We start from the raw sequence: 21,962 nt of genomic DNA, 5'->3' as shown, positions 1-21,962 counted from the left end.
TACACAGGAAAGTTTATGTGCACATTTGTGAGAGAGGTTGTCATTATGTCTCTTTGGCGATCCCCTTCAGGTAAGAAAAGCCTTACTTTCGTTAACCTGTCTCAGCTTTCACTGTAGTGTTGGCGCAATAGGCACAGCAATGAAGGTCATGTGAAAAAGGAATCTGGAAGTCCTCCAGACACCACCAGGACACCATTATCTGGTTGAAAAGGATTAGTGTACAATCACAAAGTAGCATAACCTGATACTTTCCCCAGATCTCTCCAGGCTCATTCCAACACCTTGTCTCGCCAGAGGAAAGCTGCTGTCATCTAAGTAGTGCAGATGGAAAATTTTCATGTCCTTTAAGATTTTCTGTTTGTTTCAGACTCATCTTAAAATGTATTTGAATTGGACTTTAGCATCTTTCTCCACCGAATATTGCATAGTGACTAAGCACCAAGCTGGTGAAGTGCTCTTTTTTTTAAAGTTGATGAAAAATAAAAGACTTAAAGATCAAATTTATCCCGTAGTTTTTAAGACTTTGAATATAATTGGTTAAACACTTTTAAATGAAACAGCAGCTTCAAGTTTTCTTGATAATTATCTTAAAAACACATGAAACCTTTCTTAGTTATTGAACAGAATGAGCACAGCACAAACACGGTAATATGTACAAATGAGTATGTCGAAGTATGACAAAATAAAAGACTGGGATCTACGCTGGAGAACAAGGAGTCCTGTGTAGTGTTCACATGAAACATAAAACATCATCATATTTATGTCATTTGCTGTCATTATGTGACATAAAAGAGAGAGAGATGTTTAAATTAAAAGTAAGTAGGATCATAAAGCATCACAGGTAGTTATGCATATGCCTACTTCAGCAGAAGATATGAAAGCAAGTTACAGATTCAAGGGTGTTCAAGAAAACTTCAGTGAACACACCATCTTAACAACTTTTGACAAGAAATCTCATTTGCAATAAATATTCAGATGTACTCACAGGAAAATTTAGAGTTGAATTTTATTGTGTTACACATCACAACTGTTGTGTTATCCCACAGATTTAACAACAACCAGAAAAAGCACAACTAACATTTCAGATCCAGTGGTCTTAATCAGAACAGATCTCAAATTCTTTTCTTTTGTTCAGGTATATTAATTCCAGGGAAATGAATTAAGCCCGGACCCAGGTTATGCCTAGAAAAAATGGGTCAATTGGGTCCACCAAGGTCAATGAATGAAACAGCTGCATGAAAGGAAAGAACGAAGAAGGTGAATGACACATGGGAAGAAACAGTAGCTGGGAGTTCACACGCTACCTGGTGATGAATTGACAGCCACAGAGATGCTTCACAAGGGGGCGCGGAACTAGATTGCAACGGGGGGGGGGGGTGGGGGGTAAAAGAAAGAGAAAAAGAAAGAAGGTCAGTGTATCAGGAAATGTCCCTCAGCAGTCTAAACCTATAGCAGCATAACTAAGGGATGCTAACCATCCCTAGCTATAGGACTTATCAAAAAGATAAGTCTTCAGCCTAGTCTTAAAGGTGGGGAGGGTGTCTGCTTCCCTAACACTAACTGGGAGCTTATTCCATAAGAGTCTTATCTGAGTTTAAGAGGAGAAAATTTCTAGACATCCAAGTCTTTATGTCTATGAGACAATTTTGTAGCCTATTGGGCTGATTTGTTTCATCTGGTTTAAAGGATAAGTATAGTTGAGTATCATCTGCATAACAATGAAAGTTTATTCCATGCTGTCTAATAATTTTGCCTAAAGGGAGCATATATAGCGTGAAGAGTATTGGTCCAAGTACAGAACCTTGAGGAACTCCATGACTTACTGTAGTTTGTGAGGAGGACTTGTCATTTACATGAACGAACTGAAGTCTATCAGATAAATATGATTTAAACCAGCTTAACGCTGTACCTGTAATTCCAATCACCTGTTCTAGTCTTTGTAACAGAATGTTATGATCGACTGTATCAAATGCAGCACTAAGATCAAGCAAGATAAGTACGGACACAAGTCCTTTGTCTGAGGCCATAAGAAGGTCATTAGTAACTTTCACCAATGCTGTCTCAGTGCTATGATGAGCTCTAAATCCTGACTGAAACTCCTCGCATAAATAATTTCTGCTCAGGTGGGCATGTAGCTGAGCGGAAAAATTTCCAGATGAAAGATTAATTTGACAACTTACGTCTGTTTTACAGGTTGCTTGTAGTCCCTGTTGTGAGCCAGGTAAATGTTATTTAGATTAGATTAGTTCATCACGCACAAATATTAATTTAATATTAGAAATAACAGGAGGTCTTGGATGATGATTAATTTCTACATGAAATACTCACTTCAGATAAAGGTTAGGACTATAAATGATTGTACATGCAATGCATGGCCTGCAACATCTTCTAAAAATGAATAAATAATAAAATAAATAAATAATGCTGATGAATTTCTATAAATGGGTGAGTCTTTGAAAAGCAAAGACAGCAGGAGATCTGAGGTTATAGTAAAGTATAGCAGGCCAAAAATTGTAACGAGTGGCTGATGACTGGCAACAAATCAGTAAAAAACTGGGGAAAAAAGCATTGCTATGTATGTATCCAAATTTATTTGTCACCATTTTAGCCTTATGGTTTTCCTCCAGATCAGTAACAAACTGAAAAAAAAATTTGATTAGACAAAAAAAAAAAAAAAAAAAAAAAGGATGAGAAAATAAAATGGAAAATATGACCAAAAAAATCAAATAATCAAAAACTATGTTCTTCAAAGACAGACTTGAAGAATTTTAGAGAGCAAGAGTTGATCACCACTTATTTGCAATCCTTCAAGTAGCAGCCGTTATCCATCTACATCTAATATATCACATGGGTAAGGGGCTTCTGTGGGACGCTTTTGGCAAGAACAGACTTACATATACAAATGACATGCAAAACTTAAATTTGTTAACATTAGGAAAAGGTAGACTGCTCCAGTCTTGGAGTCTTCTGAGATGACTATTACACAGTAAAAGCATGTACTGTGGAGGGAGGAATAAGTATTCCATCATTTTTTAGAAGCACAGGAAGACTGTTTCTTTTTCTGTTCTCCAGACAAAACAATCAATCTGAGTTCAATCCATGCATCCATCCATCTTCTGCCGCTTATCCGGGGTCGGGTCGCGGGGGAAGCAGCCTAAGCAGGGAAGCCCAGACTTCCCTCTCCCCAGCCACATTTGCCAACTCTGCGGGGGGATCCCGAGGCATTCCCAGGCCAGCCGAGAGATATAATCCCTCCAGCGTGTCCTGGGTCTTCCCCGGGGTCTCCTCCCAGAGGGACGTGCCTGGAACACCTCACCAGGAAGGCGTCCAGGAGGCATCCTGACCAGATGCCCGAGCCACCTCTACTGGTTCCTCTCGATGCGAAGGAGCAGCGGCTCTACTCTGAGCCCCTCCCGGATGACCGAGCTCCTCACCCTATCTCTAAGGGAGAGCCCGGCCACCCTGCGGAGGAAACCCATTTCAGCCGCCTGTATACGAGATCTCGTTCTTTCGGTCACGACCAACAGCTCATGACCATAGGTGAGGGTAGGAACATAGATCGACTGGTAAATCGAGAGCTTCGCCTTCTGGCTCAGCTCCTTCTCCACCACGACAGACCGGCACAGAGCCCGCATTACTGCAGATGCCGCACCGATCCGTCTGTCGATCTCGCGCTCCATCCTTCCCCCACTCGTGAACAAGACCCCGAGATATTTAAGCTCCTCCACTTGAGGCAGGACCTCACTCCCGACCCGGAGAGGGCAATCCACCCTATTCCGGCTGAGGACCATGGTCTCAGATTTGGAGGTGCTGATTCTCATCCCAGCCGCTTCACGCTCGGCCGCGAATCGCTCAAGTGAGAGCTGGAGATCACGACCAGATGAAGCCAACGTGACCACGTCATCCGCAAAAAGCAGGGACCCAATCCTGAGGCCACCAAGTCGGATCCCCTCAGCACCTCGGCTGCGCCTAGAAATTCTGTCCATATAAGTTATGAACAGAATCGGTGATAAAGGGCAGCCTTGGCGGAGTCCAACCCTCACCAGAAACGAATCTGACTTACTACCGGCAATGTGAACCAAGCTCTGACACCTGTCGTACAGGGACCAGACAGCTCGTACAAGGGGGTCCGGTACCCCATACTCCCGGAGTACCCACCACATGAGCCCCCGGGGGACATGATCGAATGCCTTCTCCAGGTCCACAAAGCACATGTAGACTGGTTGGGCAAACTCCCATGCCCCCTCCAGGACCCCAAAGAGGGTATAGAGCTGGTCCACTGTTCCACAACCAGGACGAAAACCGCACTGCTCCTCCTCAATCCGGGATTCGACTATCCGGCGGACCCTCCTCTCCAGGACCCCTGAATAGATCTTACCAGGGAGGCTGAGGAGTGTGATTCCCCTGTAATTGGAACACACCCTCCGGTCCCCCTTCTTAAAAAGGGGGAAGATGGGGACGATGGGGAAGACTATTCTTAAAAAGGGGGACCGCCACCCCAGTCTGCCAATCCAGTGGTACTGCCCCCGATGTCCACGCGATGCTGCAGAGGCATGTCAGCCAGGATAGCCCCACAGCATCCAGAGCCTTAAGGAACTCCGGGCGGATCTCATCCACCCCAATCTGAGTTCAAGTTCAAGTTTATTTATAAAGCACATTTTTTGCAACAGCAGCTTCCCAAAGAGCTGAACAATAAAGCAACAAGCAATAAACAATACACAATTTAAAATTAAACACTGCTCAGAAAGAAATAAACTAGAATACAAGTAAAAAATGAAACACACAAAGGACAAGCTCAGTTTTGATAAAATGCCAGTGGAAAAAAGTGTGTTTTATCTAGAGACCTAAAACCAGAGACGGACTGAGCAGCTCTAGGATGGGGAAGACTATTCCACAGCTTAGAAGCAGCAACAGAGAAAGCTCTGTCACCCCTGGATTTAAGTCAAACAAATGGACCTTGAGTAAGAGCTGTGAAGAGGACCTCAGAGTCCTGGCAGGTGCATGCTGGTGTAGCAACTCTAACAAATACAACAGAGCCAAATCAGCTTTAAAAACGATTAATAAAATCTTTTGCTTGGTCCTAAAACCAATGCAGGGAGGCAAGCACAGGAGTGATATGATCATATCGTCTCGTTCCTGTAAGCAACTAAGCTGCAGCATTTTGGGCAAGCTGCAGTTGATGCAAAGTTAACTGATCATTACCAAAAAAAAGAGAGTTGCAATAATCTGTGACATAATGTGGACATAATGAGAGCATTTTCAGCTACAACTCCAAAAGTCAGGTTGATTGATGACACAGGACTCTGTCAGTGCTCCTCATCACCTACATTTAAGTGATTGCAGTAATGATCAAGAAACTTTCATTGAGATTTTAGAGGGACATGCTACCTTTACATAAGGCAACAGACTATCCATGGGTATCGTTGTATGATTTCTAAGAAGAAAGAGAAACATTACAGTTCCATCTCTAGTTTATATAAAGGAAAGGGAAAAAAGAAAAGAAGCAATGACTCAGGGCAACATAGATGGGATAAAGTTGTGATACTGGGACGCTGTGTTTCCCTGCCTCTCTGTTACCACTAATTCAAACTTCAAAGTTCATTTTTGGTCTTCAGACCTTGGTCTTGCTCTTCCAATTTTCACATTTTTTCAACAGTGTTATGGCTTGTCTATGCAAGTTCTAAAAATGATGTGCAAATTAGCAGAAATGTTCTTGTGGGAAAGCTTTTCCCAATTTTAGACCTGCCATTCACATTGCTGTTTGCTGCTCTTCTAACGATGCAGTCATGATAATTAACATTACAGCATTTAAGAACTTTTTTTCTTAGTGTCAACATAAAAACACGTGTTGTTTGGATAAGTGACTTATAAAACAAGGGTGCATGATTGGTTTCCATGCAGTGAATTAAACAGATCAGTCTAATTATTCCTAAAGTTTCACATCCTTTTTTTTTTTTTACATTTCAGACCTACATTGGATAATTTTCCTCAGTTAATGAATCACCTGACTTGATATTTTATCTAATATTTTTCATTGGTTACTCTTTAATACTTATGGGATTTGTTTGAATGTATAATTGTCACAATTTAGTCTGGAGGACAGGAAGATATTATATTTAATCATCTAGAAGTATAGAACTGTTTTCCCAAACACCCTGTCTGTCCCTCCGTCAGACAATAAATGCACTTGTACTTCTGCAAAAAGACCACATTTTATGTTCAAGTAATGTTTTAAGCATCATCCAAAGTGAGAGAGCAAAACTGCTCTGGGTTTTTGTATATGCATTTGAAAACAGCCAACAAATGTTCAAGGACTTTCTTTAATCCTTTTTTGTCTTCACAAATCAAGATAAGGTTTGTCTCCAGGATTTGATCTGGGTTTAGGTCTAGATCTTTGAAGATGGTTCAGGTTTCTAAGCCTGCAATTAGAGCTTTATTTTGACTACAAACACAGTCAAGCCCTATCACTTACAGATTCAAAGTCAAATTTAAAAAGGACGCACATCCGAACATATTAATCAAGATATCAAATCTGGAAGGGGTATCACAGCTTTTGATATGAATCGTAATATATTTTCCCGGAATGTCTGTATACAAGCGGAGGCTTTTATGTATGTTTTAAACACATTCAGTGAATCCAACTGTATCCTCTGTAAGGTTTAGTACCTGGTAGTACTACAACTGAATTCCATCACAGTTATTAGAAACCTCATCAAAGTGTAATTCGAAATGTAATCCAAGGGATTACCCAAACTCAGTAACAGATACTTACTTTCCGAATTTGTTACGTAAAAAGAGACAGTTGAACACAAAATTTCATTTCTAAAATTAAAAAAAGTACACTAAATGACTTTTGTAAACATAACATAGCTCTTCTTTTTTCTGAATACCTGAGATGCTCTGTCTAGACTCAAATGTTTTCCAGAAAGCTGATATGTTTCATTCAGTTAAACTGGATTTGTTGCTTGAAAAAAACTATCAACATGAAAAAAATACGGTCACATACTGCATTTACACATCAGATAAAAGCAAGAGGGGGAAATTATGTGCAGTAGATGCCAGAAAATCCTAAACTTTACTGAACTTGAATTAAGTCGAAAATTATAAGACAACATTAATCAAAGAAAAAAAAAAAAAAGAAAGCAGGTGCGAGTTTGTGTGACCGAGCTGAAACTGCAGCAAGGGAGATCCCTGTCAAGTACTTAAAGATGCATGAGAGAACTCCATCATTAACGAGCTGCTTTGATGGAAAGTTCCACAACGGAGGGAGAGATATGAGGAGCGATGCAGATGACAGAAGAGAAAGAAGGTCACAACAAGAGTCGGTTGGAAAAAGAATTGTGTGTGTGACTGGAAAACAGTCAATTTTTCCCTCAGCCTTGTATCATGCTACTGTGTCTATCTATAACTAAATGCACCCAGTGAAAACAGACAGTTGTCGCAGACACTTTTCACACAGTGCAGGATATTTATGGACTTTTTTATTTGTTGGTGGTGGTGGTGATGGGCGAGGGGGGAAAGCAGGAAAAAATTATGTTTTAAGTGTTGCACTTAAGCTGCAATTTGTGTATATATATTATAACAAGTAACAACTCTTAAACAATCATATTGATCACATTTCTTTCATAATTCTGGTCCTTATGTTTGCCTGAGGTTAACATAGTGGCCTCATAGCAAGAAGGTTGTTGGTTCGATCCTCGGTTGGGGCGAGGTTTGGACAGTGGCCTTTCTGTGTGGAGTTTGCATGTTCTCCCCGTGTATGCGTGAGTTCTCTCCAAGTACTCTGGCTTCCTCCCACCGTCCAAAGACATGCATGTTAGGTTGATCGGTTACTCTAAATGGCTCCTAGCAGTGAGCGTGAGTGGTTGGTTGTCTCTGTATGGCCCTGTGAAGGACTGGCGAGCTGTCCAGGGTGTACCCTGCCTTTTGCCCAAAGACTGCTGGGATGGGCTCCAGCTTCCCTACGAACCTTAATTGGACTAAGCGATTAGGAGAATGAATGAATGAATGAATAAATGAATGAATGAATGTTTGCCTGATTAGCAAGTGAACAATGAGAGACAATAAGTGCAAGAGAGTAAAGCAGGTACACTGGTTAAAAATCTTGCAATAATGAAAATCTTTGGGATTTTTCGCGTAGCTGATCAACACACTTTTATATTTACATTTGAAATGAACACCTTTTAACATAATGGAAGTTCCACATGATATAACAATGTTGCAGAAAATAATAAGATCAAAAGTCCATGAAAGCGGTCATGGCAATGTCTTCTCACTCATAATGTTTTTAAAATTGTCGCATTTTAACATAAATTCTCTTTTCTTTCAGATAAAAATGGCTGCTTCACAGTGAAAAGTTACATGAGCAGTTCCAGGATGAGCAAAATACATCCACAATTTGAGAGATAAGAAAAAAGCAGATGAGAAAAAAACTCTTCTTGCCAAAGGCTCGCTGCCTCTAAAGCTTCTTAACACTCATTTGAGTCTGACATGATAGGCTGTGGTTGAAATGTTGTGTGCGGGAGGGAGGAAGTTCTGAGAACGTCTTACCCTGAGCAAATAAGGTTAAAGGAAAATCAAGCAGTGATACAATCGTCTCAACTGTGCACTGGCTGAGATCTTCACCTTATCTGTCGGTCATTAGAGGACAACGCGAGAGGGGTGGTTAAATAAAACTTTTGCAGGTCTGAAACTTCCCTCTTCTGAGACCAATTCAGAACAAAACCGGGTTTCATCGCAGTCAGTCATGGGACTCCTAAAATCATTTGATCCTCACTTGTTATTCAAATTTCACAAACAAAACAGCCTAAAGAGTTCCATTTTTTTCCCCTAACTAGTTCTCATCTCTGGTCTGAAAAAAAGAAAGAAAGTAGTTAAATATTCATAAAAAAAATCTAAATCTGCCTGATGGGGTTAGTTCCTCATCTGTTTATCTCTTTGCCCATATATGGTCAGTACATTACTGCATTCATCGTGGAAACGTCTTGAAGTATTTTTTCTTCGTAGTTATTGCAGTTAACCAATACTACCTTTTCTATGCACCCTGTTTTAATTATTTTACTGGACACTTCAAAACTCCCAATAGTAGAGAAAATTAATTTATTGTGGTTCATGATCCTGCATGATAACGGCCAAAAAAGTAGATACTAGTTGTACCAGTTCCACAATCACTTAATGAGCCTCTTAGATACTTAATATTTTTAACTAGACTTAGCCTAGCTAGGCTTTCTACTATTCAAACCTGGTTGAATTGTTTGAGTTAGAAAGCCTTTTAATGCTATTTGACTTGATGTAATCTGTTCCTGCCATATTTGTTCCTCTCCTTTCTGAACTGTATGTCTTTTCTGTTTTGTGCAATCCTTTCCATATCTGTATTATATTTTAGACTGATAATCCATGATGTGTTGTAGATGGTTGAGTTGGAGTGTTTCAAGAAAAACTTCAAATTTTATTCTTCACAAGACTGAAATTTACGTATCCCTTTATTCTAGATATAATAATATAAGTTACTAAGAGAAAAGGGGATGTGGATGTAAAGATGAGATAAAACAAGGAGAAATAAAGCTGTTAATCTGTTAAATATTCACAACACCACAGCCATCATAACCATAAGACACATTTTCTAAAACGCTTAATGACTTTTACATTTAACTTGTTTTAAGAGATTCAAGAAAATTAGAGATGACATGGAAAAAGCTGAAAGATGTAGAAAAAAAAAGAGTACATAGAGAAAGATGATTGTATAATGAACAAATAGCATTGTCCAGTGAGAGAGAGATACACCTCCACAGAGACACAAGCTCCCTCTCATTAAAACATGCAAACATACCCTGGTGAAACCTGACAACATCTGTTTACATCTGCTTGATTGAGTGAACTAAATTAATCTAAAGTGTTCTTTCCAGAACCAACAGATTACCCACCCTCGAGTCTGACCGAGTGACACTCACATATAATATGTCCTGAGCATCTTCGGCCATAGAATTTTCTAAATCTATCTTAGATTTTTTTTTTTTTACCACTTATGTCAGGATGTCAGAATGAATCTAACAAGAAATTAACTGAAATTGAACTGAACATCTATTTTTGAACAGGAAAAACAAATGATCATGTGTTAAAAATATGTGTCAGCTGCCTGAAAATGTATTTTGTAACATTCAGACCTTATCATGTGCATTAACTCTAACACTAACCATTTGTAGATGACAATGGAGTAAAAAAGTCATCGCTTCTGAGTGCAAGCAATACAAACCTGTAACAACTGTGAGAGGTTGAGCAGAATGAGTCTCAAACTGGCAGTCTTCTACATGAAGGTAAAAAGATTAACCCCTTCTGTCGTGACACCCTCATCATTTAAGGTCAGTTTTATTAAACATAGGGAGTGTATATTGTGATATACTGGCACATTTCAAGAGTAGTCCAACCTTATTATTTAATGATTTATCTTTAGATCAGGTCAAGTTTAACCTCATGATGCAGAGAACATTAAGATAAATCTCAGTTGTCAGCATTTGACCTAAAAATGATCCCTACAATGATTTTTAAATAATTCAGGCTGAACGGAACCCATTCATGAACTATTATTCCGGCAAACTAGTCCTGTGATGTCTTTTCTTCCCATATCCAGCCTAATTTCAGTTTTAAGGCTACATTTTTATGAAATAACTAATGGTAAGCTGTATATCTGACACTTTAATGAAACCCATTAATGAAAGCTATTAAAAGTGGCAAGCATGTTTAAAGTAGGGCTTTATTTTCCCATGACACCTCAAAAACCCCATTCTTCTGTTGCAAGATAGAGATCTCTGAGACTTGGCTTATGGAGCCTCTGAAATACCCATGGTTTTTCCATCAATATGTTATGAAAGTATTTTAAATGGACTGCCTTCATACAGATTTTTTTTTTCAGAGGGCTTAAATTGTTGTAAATTCACAGAAACTTACACAACAGTCTCACTTCAGTGTTTCTGCTGCTATATGTAATTTTTGATACTTTGCATCATTTTATTACTTTTTTTAGTAACTCAATAAATGAACTGAACAGAATTAGTCAAAATGAACTGACATGAACTCTTGCTATTCAAGATCTTAGGCCATGAGGATGAGTAAAGGTTGTGAGCTTTGTATGGTTCACTGTAGCCACCAAAAATATAAGCAGCAGTTTGTATAATACTTGTGGTTACATCAGTCATTTTCCTAAATGAGAGTAAAGTAAATGAGAGGAGATGAGAGATCCCACTACATGTGTTTTCATCATGTACATTTGAACTCTTGCATGTTTCAGTTAACACAGATACCATCCTGTCTCCGCTCTGTCTTTACAAAGCCAGCTGGTGGATCAGTGGATGAACAGCAGCAGATGTTTGTGTTATCCGTATGATCCATCAACACTCATTGCATAAGAGGATCTCTCTGCAGGTAATAGGCCATCTGTATTAGAGAGGACATGGAAGGCAGTGATCAAAATCATCCACTCTAGCTCTGTGCCAACTCATGCTACTGCTTAGATATTAGTGTGGACGAGCTGATCAAATGGATATATGGTGTAGTTTTGAGGTAAGTCAAAGGCCACATCCCTGGATTAAGAATGTTTACACACTTTTGGAGCTTTTGTTCACCTTTATGTTACCCCTGTATCACATAAACACAAAGTAATCATGTCTTACTGTTGACTAAAGAAACAAACAGCTGGAAGAAAGCTAAGCTGATGCAAAAAGCTTATACAGTATGGTACATTTAAGCTATCGTTCCAGCCTGTTAATAAAATTCAAGTAACTTTTCATTTAGGATTTTTTTTAATTGAGTGTTTTCATGTCAAGAGAAAATGAAGAAGTTTTAGTTGAGACATAGGACACAGTGTTAATAACTGGTACAGGTCCAACATTTAATTGAAACTGAAAGGATATCATTGGAAAAAGTTAAGTTTCATGCTGTTTCTAAAGGGTTTTACACTTCACAAGAAAACCTTTGATTTAGTTTATTTTACATGAACTCCACAGGCTACAGGTTCCCAGTGACATTTAAATCTTCTCCCCATTAAGTTTCCAGTTACTGCATCCTTCCTCTGCTTTGATCTTGTGACAAATTGATTATCATGTGGGTTTATTACAAAACAGTTCAAAAGATCATTTAAATAAAAAGTCAGTTTTGTCATCCAGAAATCAGTTTCTCTGCTGCAAATGAAAATTAATGACAGGAATAAGAGTAAAATGAAATTATATATATGTGAAAAAATACTGGTTTTTTTATATTCCACACAAGGCCAACAGTTATGAGAAGAGAACTGTTACTATTGACAAATAAAAAGCAAGTTATTCCTTCCACAAATCCACTGCTTTTGCTGGAAGCTCATAACCTAATATGTCATTTGGTGTATTGTTGGGGTTAGACTTTGGGTTTAATGGCATGTTTTAGTCAACATATGAGCAACCAACAATCTTAAATATGTAACTGTTTTAAAGTATGTCAGAGTACCAGAGTATCAGAGCAAATATAGACTTTTTCAAGAGGGAAATGTGAGGAAATATTTTTAATCATTAATGCCATCAGTGTAAACCTAATACAGTATATTACACGATTTGTCTATATTAATTATTTTCTTTGTGTATTTGATCTTTTTTGGTATTGGAGACCCACAATACACACAAAGGAATTTACAGTAAATTTTTTTCATTTCATTTATGTGATTACATCAGCTATTTTGTTGTCATCCGAGTGATCCTGAGCTTTCGTCTTTAAACCTGTTGCCCATTTACTGCTGATATTTAGGATTCCTTGGTTTGTTTTAGAAAATCCACTGCAATAGCGAAAGTATGCAAATTTCCTCTAATTTTTATCTGAGGACATCACTTTTAAAGTTTTCAACTATTTTCTTAGGCAGCTCCTAACAAGCTGGAAATATTCTGTCCATCTCTGCTCCTCAAAAGCAACTTTGCTTTTGTGGATGCTTTGCTGTTAAGTCACATTCAGAATTTCTAGTTTGTGTAAACTTCAACTCATGACATAATTTCTTTTTGGTTTACCTTATTATTTTACTACAATTAAAAAGAAGTGGTTCGATGCTGTTCAGTTTAATTTTTATTTCAGCTGTGTTGGTGTGAGAATGTGGGTAGCTCTAAATTTGCTCATATGGTATCTCATCTTCACAGCATGTAAGACAAGTCAAGAACATTTTCTCAGAAGCTTCAAAAATACAGAAACACATTCTGTTGTGGCGCCTGTAGTACGAAGACTTATAATTGTCTGCAAATTATTGTAAAATGTTTGAAATATATATTTTTAATGAGTTATTTATTTGTTTAGCTGCATAGGCTCCAAGACATTTTAAGAAAATGAGAATATGTAGAACATCATGAAATATTAAATGATAAATATTTAATATAAAATACTCTATGGAGTGTTGGAAAGGCAAGCCAGAGTTCAGGATGCCCTTCTGATGCACATCTGTCCTTCTCTGACCACTAACCTTCTGTTTCTCAACTCTCAAATAAAAGCTACTGAGTTTGGTTTCTTTTAAATAATTCAAGATGTTATTTCAGATCATATGGTATCATCTGAATGGATTCACAAACATCCAAAATAATAATGGTAATTATCTAAACTTAGGGAGAACTTCTATAAGCATTAAACTCTTCAAGGTGTTTTTCATGGCATATTTAATAATCAAATAGATTCTATTATATTCTATCCTAAAGTCATATATCAAATCATCAAATAGATATCATTTATAAATCCTCAAAATATAAATACTGCCAAACTTAAACAAAAATTTTCAATTATATTACAAACTCAATTCCAAAGAAATCTGGTCCTCATGTAAAATGTATAAATCAAAATGCAATGACTTTATCTCATAGAATAATATTTATTTCCAATAGACCATAGATAAAAGTTTAGATGCTTAAACTGAGATATGTTAGTATTTCATGGAAACCAGTAGGCCATTCTAAATTTAATAGCATTTACATGTCAAGACAAAAGCTGGAACGAGGGCCATAAAAACAAAACAACTGGAAGAATATTTGGTTGACTGGCAACAGATTTAACGGGCCTGGATTTAAAAGAAGCATTTTTGAGACGCAGAGCCTCTCAAATGTAAGGACTGAAAGACGTTTAGCAATCTGCAAGAACTAAAACAATAATTTCCAGTAGAGAATCATGCATATCTTCAACGCCGTGCCACTCGAGGTCTGAAACTCACAAGAATCCAGTTTTGACTTTGGGCATTGTGCCTTTGTACACAAAGAGTTCATCTGAATCTTTTGAGGATTTTGTATACTGCAGATGTTGTAATCTTCAAATTATTTGCACTACATTAAAAATATGCATGATTACAACAAAATTACTGTGTGCTCTGGAACACTTCCAGAAATCACTTTGCGAAAAAAGTTTGCCATTCAATCCACAAATGGTGATAAAAGCCTGTAAAGAAGTTATATTGCAACTATGTTGGCAGTTTACACATCAGTGGTGTCATTAATGCCTAAAAGTGCATTCTAAAAAAAACTTTACATATTTACCAAGTCAATACAAAACCACATACTGCATCCATCACACCAGTAGGAGAAGAGTACAGCTGCTGAACAAGCCCACATCCCACTCCTGCCACCAACAGAAAAGATTTGGTGTATTATAAAATAAAAACTTTGGCAACAAATCCTGTATCAGACCAGAATGGGACAACAGTCCTGTTTTAAAACCCGAAGAGCTGTGGCCTCACTTACCAAACATTTACAGACAGTTAAAGAGGGGAAGAGAGGATGCCATAGGAACATCATCTCGTTCCAACTTTTTTGCTGCCATCAATTTATAAATAAATTCATATTTCCACAAGATGATAAATGTCCCATAAATGTTGTTTATGTTCTATTGGGAATAAAATATTCATTTAATCTGTTTTTACATAAATTTTCACACAGCTATTACTTCAACTTAACTAATTTCATTGCCAATAACCAATAACTACAGAGATCTAAAAGGTTTTACGATTCTTAGATCGCAAATACTGATTATCTTTGGCGAATGTTTTTTGCCCTTTTAATGAAAATAAAAACTGTTATAGATGTATTTAGCGGGTTTATAGAATGGGATTGAATATGGCTTTAGCTCATAATCATGTTTCTCACATTGTGAGTTGAAAGTTAACATTTGGCAACAGCAGCACCACAAATTATATATAAAAAAGAAAGGCAATACAGAGAAAAATTTGAAAATATTTTATTTATTTAGTCACATAAAAGGGTTACAATATCACTGTTATACTCATTGTAATACAATGCAGTGGAACCAAAGGTTTTTGCTCAAATAACATCATTAAATGTTGTTTTTTAATATTTTCCTAGAGTACATCTAATAAAAATGAAGGCACATAAAAAGACCAGTGAGGCTCACCACTGAATCAGTACAATGTCATAGTGAGAGGAAAAGTATTAAATGATGGGAAATGAAAGAGTGCATTGTTGGAGTAGTACATTACAGGAACACTTGTTAATTTTATCTTTTAAAAGAAACACTTCAGATAAACATCTGGAGTTCCAGTTTTAACATACCCAGATTGCATGTTTTACTGTTGGAGTTGTGAGATTGAAAACTTCGTCATGTTTTGTGAATAAAGAGAGGGCTGCATGAAAATTATTTTTCACACAAGTCAACTGATGAGCAACACGTGTCTCCCCCTCAAAAATGGAGAAAAGCATAGTTACCACTTTGTAATGTCTCCTGGTCTTTTAACAACAATCTATCTGTTTAAACTGAGGAGAACTGTTGCTGGTCATTTGGGACAGAACTGTCTGATGCATATAGCTGCTCAGCAGTGCTGGATTGTCTTTTTCATATTTTATACTTTACATTGTGCCAAATGTTTTAATTTGATAAAAGGTTTGGACTCCAGGCAGGCAAGTCCAGCAACTGGATTCCCCTACTATGAAGTCATGCTGTTGTAATCAATGCAGTATGCTAAATCACAAGCCAGACTTTTTCCCTCTGTTGTTCCATGGTGGTGAAATGAGCCGCCAAACTGTCCGATCTGCAGAGTCCTATCTGCTTTTAAGAGCAGACTGAAGACTCTTCAAGGAACACTTCGGCATTTAGTTTAACTCCATTTGTCAGACGAGTTGGAGAACTTGGCCCAGCTCTTTGCAACAAATATTTGGGATTTGTTCTTTGTATTTTACATAGGGAAATTGTGGGGAGGGAAAAACATGTGTTTTTGGAGATTGGGAGCCCATAAAGCGATATCCTAAAATGAAGTCATGTCTGTTCCTTGAGGGCTGAAACCCAATGAACATATGAATGAATAGTTCATTTCAGCTATGTCCCTGCCCTTTTACTTTCACATGCCTGAAAGACTCTTCTTATACCCAGTCATGTTCTGGCTTGTTGCCAGAAAATCTTGTTAAATTAAATGTTACTTGAGTTGTTTGTTTTTAGATCCTTTTACTTTTCCATCTTATTTTTAACCCCACCCACCAATCCCAGTTTTTTTTTGTTGTTGTTGTTGATTTTCTTTGCAACATGGTGTTGATTTCAAATTTACAATAAGCAAATATTTTTCTAAAAATAACAAAATGTCCCAGATTCAGCAGTCAAAATGTTTTCTTTCTTCTACTGCAAATAAAATACTGGTTTGCAAGAGGATTGTGTTATTAACATTTATGCTATGTCCCATCCTTCTTTTAGGATTATGCTTGTAATTAATCAGGATTGATTTGGTTTATGGTATTTGTCATAAACAATGCAGTTAATCAAACTAAACATTTTTACTTTCTTTTACAAATCCTGTAAAATATTGTTAAACAACGACGACAACAACAAAGCAATGATACCAGAACAAGTCTTTGTTAGATACATGCACTATCAGATACTGCAGTTTAAAAGTATGAAAAAATTGAAATTTAAACTAAGCACTCAACTTATTTGAATGGGAATATTTTTAAAAGTGTGGTTCTGTAATGGTTTGCCTGACTAAATATATGAGTGTGCAAAGCTGTGCAAAGAATACAATATTTACATTCCAGCTTGGTGAGGTTTTGATATAATCTTGAAAAGCTTCCTTTTGTGGTTAACCTGTCAGCCACTGCAACAGCAGGATGAGATTCATCACCCTAAAACACAAAGATGATTGAACTGTCAGCTTCAGTCCAAACAGAAGTCAGATTATATGAGAATGGAGGCTGATCTCTTAATCATAATTTTCAGTGTGATAACTGAGGATATTTTACCTGTCCGACACATTCTTCTTTATGGTACAAATGAGAATGTTGAGAAAAAATATGCCACAGTTTTTCAGGCTAAGCCAAGTCCAGAAAACTAATTCAGGCATATCCTTGAACAGAACCTCCAATCTAGGGAAAGAAATATAATCATATGATTAATTTGAAGCCATGAACCAAAATCAAGAAAATGATTTTTCAAACAGTATTTGCAGCATGCGGAGGGGGTAGGGGGGTCACAGAGGTAGATAGATGGGAAAATGTTAATAGAAACATGCGACCTTTATCGCTCTGCATGCTTTGTAATTTCATGCTTCATATAAACATATAATCTTCAGTGTTGGCTCTACATCAGGCTTCTTCTCAGTTTTTTTTCCTTTTGTCTGATTCGCTGCTGTGCACTTGTGGTGCCAAGTGCACCTCTGTTTTCATTACAAGTTGCAACGAGGAAAGCAATGAGTGACAATTCAAATGTTTGGTCATTATTCATTAATTTATTTATTAATGTATTTATTCATTTATGTAAGACCGAAATAAAACAGTTTGAAGTCATCTATCTACTACTTTAATGGATAGATGAATACAAAATCTCATATGCTAGATATTTCCTTCCCATGAAAATATTCCAAAAGAAGGAAGAAAATAATATTAATCTACTGGATGTTTGCTGTGATGTATTTTGCATGACAGTAAAAAAAAAAAAAAAAAAAAAAAAAAACATGACTGTGATATTTAAGTCCTGTTAAGTGTTTTTTTAGATAATAAAGATATTTGGATTGGAAGTTTGATATGAAATGTTGAATAATTTTAGTCAACATGACTTTCTCATAAGAAAGCAGTCGACAAGATCATACTATCAGGGAGATAGGCCTGTGGTACCCATGTTGTCAGATAAAAAGAAACAAAGATTACATGAAAACGTAAGACAATAAGTAAAATGGTAGGATGATTTTTTTTTTTTTTTTTTTTTTTTTGCATTTATGTTTCACAGACAGAAGAAGATTTAATTGTTTAGTTATACCTTTGCCTACTGTGGAGTAGGGCTGAAAAAAACAGCACGAAAGGCAGGAGGAAGTTGGACAGGATTCTGGATGGTAGACCATACATGCTCTGATAGGTCATCATATTGCCTAGAAGAACTAAAACATTGTTAACACAGTTAATGCACCAGCTTGGTCATCATTGAATTAGTTTTCAATTTACTTATGTGGTTAATTAAACATTAATAATTGTTCATTAGAAAGACATGTAAGATTCCCCAAAGAGAAGAATAAGAGGTTACTTTTAGAGGTAGTTTTCCTTGTTTATCAATTTGAGTTTATAAGAAACAGTTTTCCTTTACTGTTAGTCACGTTAGTGTTTTCTTTGACTTAACTGATGTCTATTTGTCAGAAATACACAGCTGTTTAGATACCTAGGAACAATAATAGAGCAGATTTTTATTCTCCTCAGAATTTCATCACAAACATCCAAATTATCATTTGATTTTTCCTACTATTTTAAAATTCTGCCTTTTTGTGATTGTGATGTTCTACATGATACACTATCATTTATTTCATTTTCAACATTTGTATTCATTCAGTTTATAATTAGCATGGTGATGAAGCAATTAACACAGCTGTGCAAAGAATACAATATTTACATTCCAACTTGGGGAGGTTTTGATGTGATTCTGTCATATTCCTGAGCTCTCTGTGATGGATCACGTCTCTCTTGAAAAGCTTCACAATAAAAGTTCCTCCTCTGTAGAGTTTGCATGTTCTGACTGATGCCTCTGCAATGTCAGATCTGATATGACCCTGAATGCATCTCCATAAACCAAAGGAATTTACTGATGCCTATAACTTAACATTTGTGACTACAGACACAAATACATATACAAATATACACATATATACACACATATATATATATACAGCATATACACTCATATACACATATACAAAAATTCACAGTTGTGTTTTTGTGAGTGAATCCTACCATTCTTCACCATGTCAAAATGAAGATGATTTCTTGTGGTTTCTGAATCTGAGGAGTTGGCCATCTGTGTGGATCTGTTGTCTGCAAAAGCTATCAGTGTGGTCTTCTTTTGCACTTTTATTTCCTCTTCTGCTTCTGGGCTCTCCAGGTGTGTATAGACATGTTGTGTTTGGTCATTACATGATGAACTTTCATGCAATTTGTAGGTTCCCACAGATGGGATGAGATCTGAACAGAGGAAAGGACATGAAAGAGAAATTTAGGTACAATGAATACACCTAAAATATGTCTTTAATTCCATATTTGACCCACCATGGCTGTGAAGGAAAAATTTAGCGTCTTTGTAGCCACTGTGGAAAGCTTGTTCAAGAGTCTACCAAGAGAAAAGAAAAGAAAACCCGATGAAAGTTTTTGACAGTCTTGCTTCATTTACTGCGATTTATCATTATCTGTTTGATGAAAACTACATTCATTTCAAATTTACTACATCTGTTTGAAGCAAAAACATGACGATGAAGAAGCTTGCCAAGCATTTATACAATAAGCAGAAGAGCAACATTCCACATCAGCTGAGCACATTCAGCAGTATTATTATTCAGAATATGAAGGAAGGGGGCTCCACAGGGGTGTGGTGGTTAGTACTGTTGCCTCATATCAAGAAGGCTGCTGGGTTGAGCCTCAGCTGGGGGTGAGGGTTTGAACAGAGACCTTTCTGTATGGACTTTGTCCTTGTGTGGGTTTTCTCTGGGTACTGTGGCCTCCTCTCACCATCCAAAGACATGCATGTGAAATAAATTGGTCACTCTTGGAATGAATGTAAACGGTTGTTTGTCTCTCTGTGGGATAACGATGGACCCTGGACTGGTGACCTGTCCAGAGGGTATCCTGTCTCTCGTCTGCTGATTTCTGGAATAGGCTTCAGCCTCTCTGCTACCCTGAGTGCACGTAGTGCAAGTAGTTGGCTCTTAGTTTGGTTGGCCAAACTAAGAGTCATAACTTTTATTCTATTTAACAAACTGGTATTTGTTTTTTAATTTGTGTAATTTCAGACATCATTGTCATTTTAACATTTTGGGCGTGTTTATTGATCCAAAGGATGTTATTTGGAGTTTGGTGCTTTTGTTTTACATTGTCTACCTTGGAGGTTTATGGAAATGCACTGATCATTAAATACAGAGCTGCAGTGAAACAGATCCTGAATCAGAAGTATTGGGTATTCAAGTGCTGAGCCAGCATTAAGAATGTGAAGGTTTCTCACAGAGCAGGAACTAAGAGGAATAGAGCATATTTGGAAAGAAAAAAAAAATTACCTCTTTTTGAGTTACAGTTAAGGCAGTCTGGTGAGAAAACAGATGAGCGTGTAACAGGTATCTTACCTCCAAAGCCACAGGGTAAAGGCCATTGAGGATCCTGAAGCTATTTGCAAGGTTGAACTTGAGATTGACCCCACTCAATACCATTTCCATTATGCAAGGAGGGTCAGGTGGGCAGATGTCAGCATCTCCTGAGAATGGGCACACGGTCAATGTGCGACCAACTCCATCAGGCAGACTTGGCTGCAACCCACTCAAACCGCCATCTATGTAATACTGCCAGACAGGATTACAAAAATAAGTAAACTGTCTTAACAAGGAGCCTGAAGTTATTTAGTGAGGGGGGGGGGGGGGTCAAACAGCAAACAGCTACTCACAACTCCCTTAAATGTTGGAGGACGAAAACCGCTGTGTCCAGGCACAAAGCAGCTGCACAGCAGAGCCTGTGCACAACAAAGACATGTTATAAAACTGCAAAAAAGCATGTCAAGATTATGACATATTCACAGTGTTGGGAGAAAGTTTCCATAATATAAGTAGAAGAACCAGCTTATAAAAGCACTTTTTTCCAAGTAAAGCCAAAGGTTTCCCAGCATTTTATGATCGTGGCACTTTTAAAAACACTATATTAAGTCTAACAACTTAAAGTACTCAAAAGAAGCAAGTTCCTGGTGACTGATATAATTATATTATTGTATTGCAGTGACTATTACATTCATATGAAGCAGGGTTTTACCATTTCAGACAAATTAGGCAAAACCTGTGAAGAATTATTTTGCCTAGATTAGCTTCTATTTATTTAATACTGAATTCTTTTCGGATTTGTCTCATTAATGAATAAATGATAGTTTAGTTTAGCAAGAGATATTTGATGTAAGAAAATGCTCCAAAAATTATGAATTCAAGTGCATATTTACTTGTATTACATCTTCTTTGGACTGGAACTCAGACATAATGAAGTGCTTCCCATCAGTTAGGCGGGTCATTGCAACACCAAGGCGACCGCTAGCCATGCAGTGTGCATCAGCAGGAATATATTTATTTAAAACAAACTTTAACCACTTAAAAATGTCAGCTGAGGGGTGAAATGGTCCAAGTCTGAAACCCATCACTTGTTTCGCAAAAACAAGGAGCTCATCACGTATGGAGACTAGAAGATAAGAAGATATAAAGTGAAAGGTTGTTTAAACATTCAACCCAAATAAGCCAATGACACAGGATATGGTCACTTACTGATGTTTATCTCACAGACCACAGCAGCTGCGATTAGAGATCCAGCAGATGACCCAAGGATGCAGGGGGCCGAGCGCAGTATCCATGGTGCATACTTCAAAAAGCACAGGGCAACCCCCAGCTGGTAGGTGGACAGAAATCCAGATCCAGAGAAAGAGATGTCCCGAGGAAATTCACGGTAGTGACAGTTAGAGATGCTGGGGGCCATTCTCGATATTGTTTTAAT

At 37.4% G+C, this 21,962-nt stretch overlaps 1 protein-coding gene across 1 annotated transcript; it reads right to left on the bottom strand.

Annotated features, from left to right (window-relative positions):
• Nucleotides 1-1,196: 1,196 nt before the first annotated feature.
• pnpla1 (patatin-like phospholipase domain containing 1) lies at nt 1,197-21,944 on the bottom strand (the record flags this gene model as incomplete). Its single annotated transcript, XM_079238513.1, has 8 exons — nt 1,197-1,231; nt 18,242-18,349; nt 19,191-19,418; nt 19,503-19,563; nt 20,567-20,779; nt 20,881-20,946; nt 21,421-21,653; nt 21,737-21,944. 8 exons carry the CDS (start codon nt 21,942-21,944, stop codon nt 1,197-1,199), a joined length of 1,152 nt encoding a protein of 383 aa, XP_079094639.1.
• Nucleotides 21,945-21,962: the final 18 nt, after the last annotated feature.

The sequence above is a fragment of the Telmatherina bonti genome (genome assembly GCF_933228915.1).
Source record: "Telmatherina bonti genome assembly, chromosome: 4".
Classification (NCBI taxonomy): domain Eukaryota; kingdom Metazoa; phylum Chordata; class Actinopteri; order Atheriniformes; family Telmatherinidae; genus Telmatherina; species Telmatherina bonti.
Note: the sequence above shows the minus strand (reverse complement) of the source record. Positions and strands in the feature narration are given on the sequence as shown.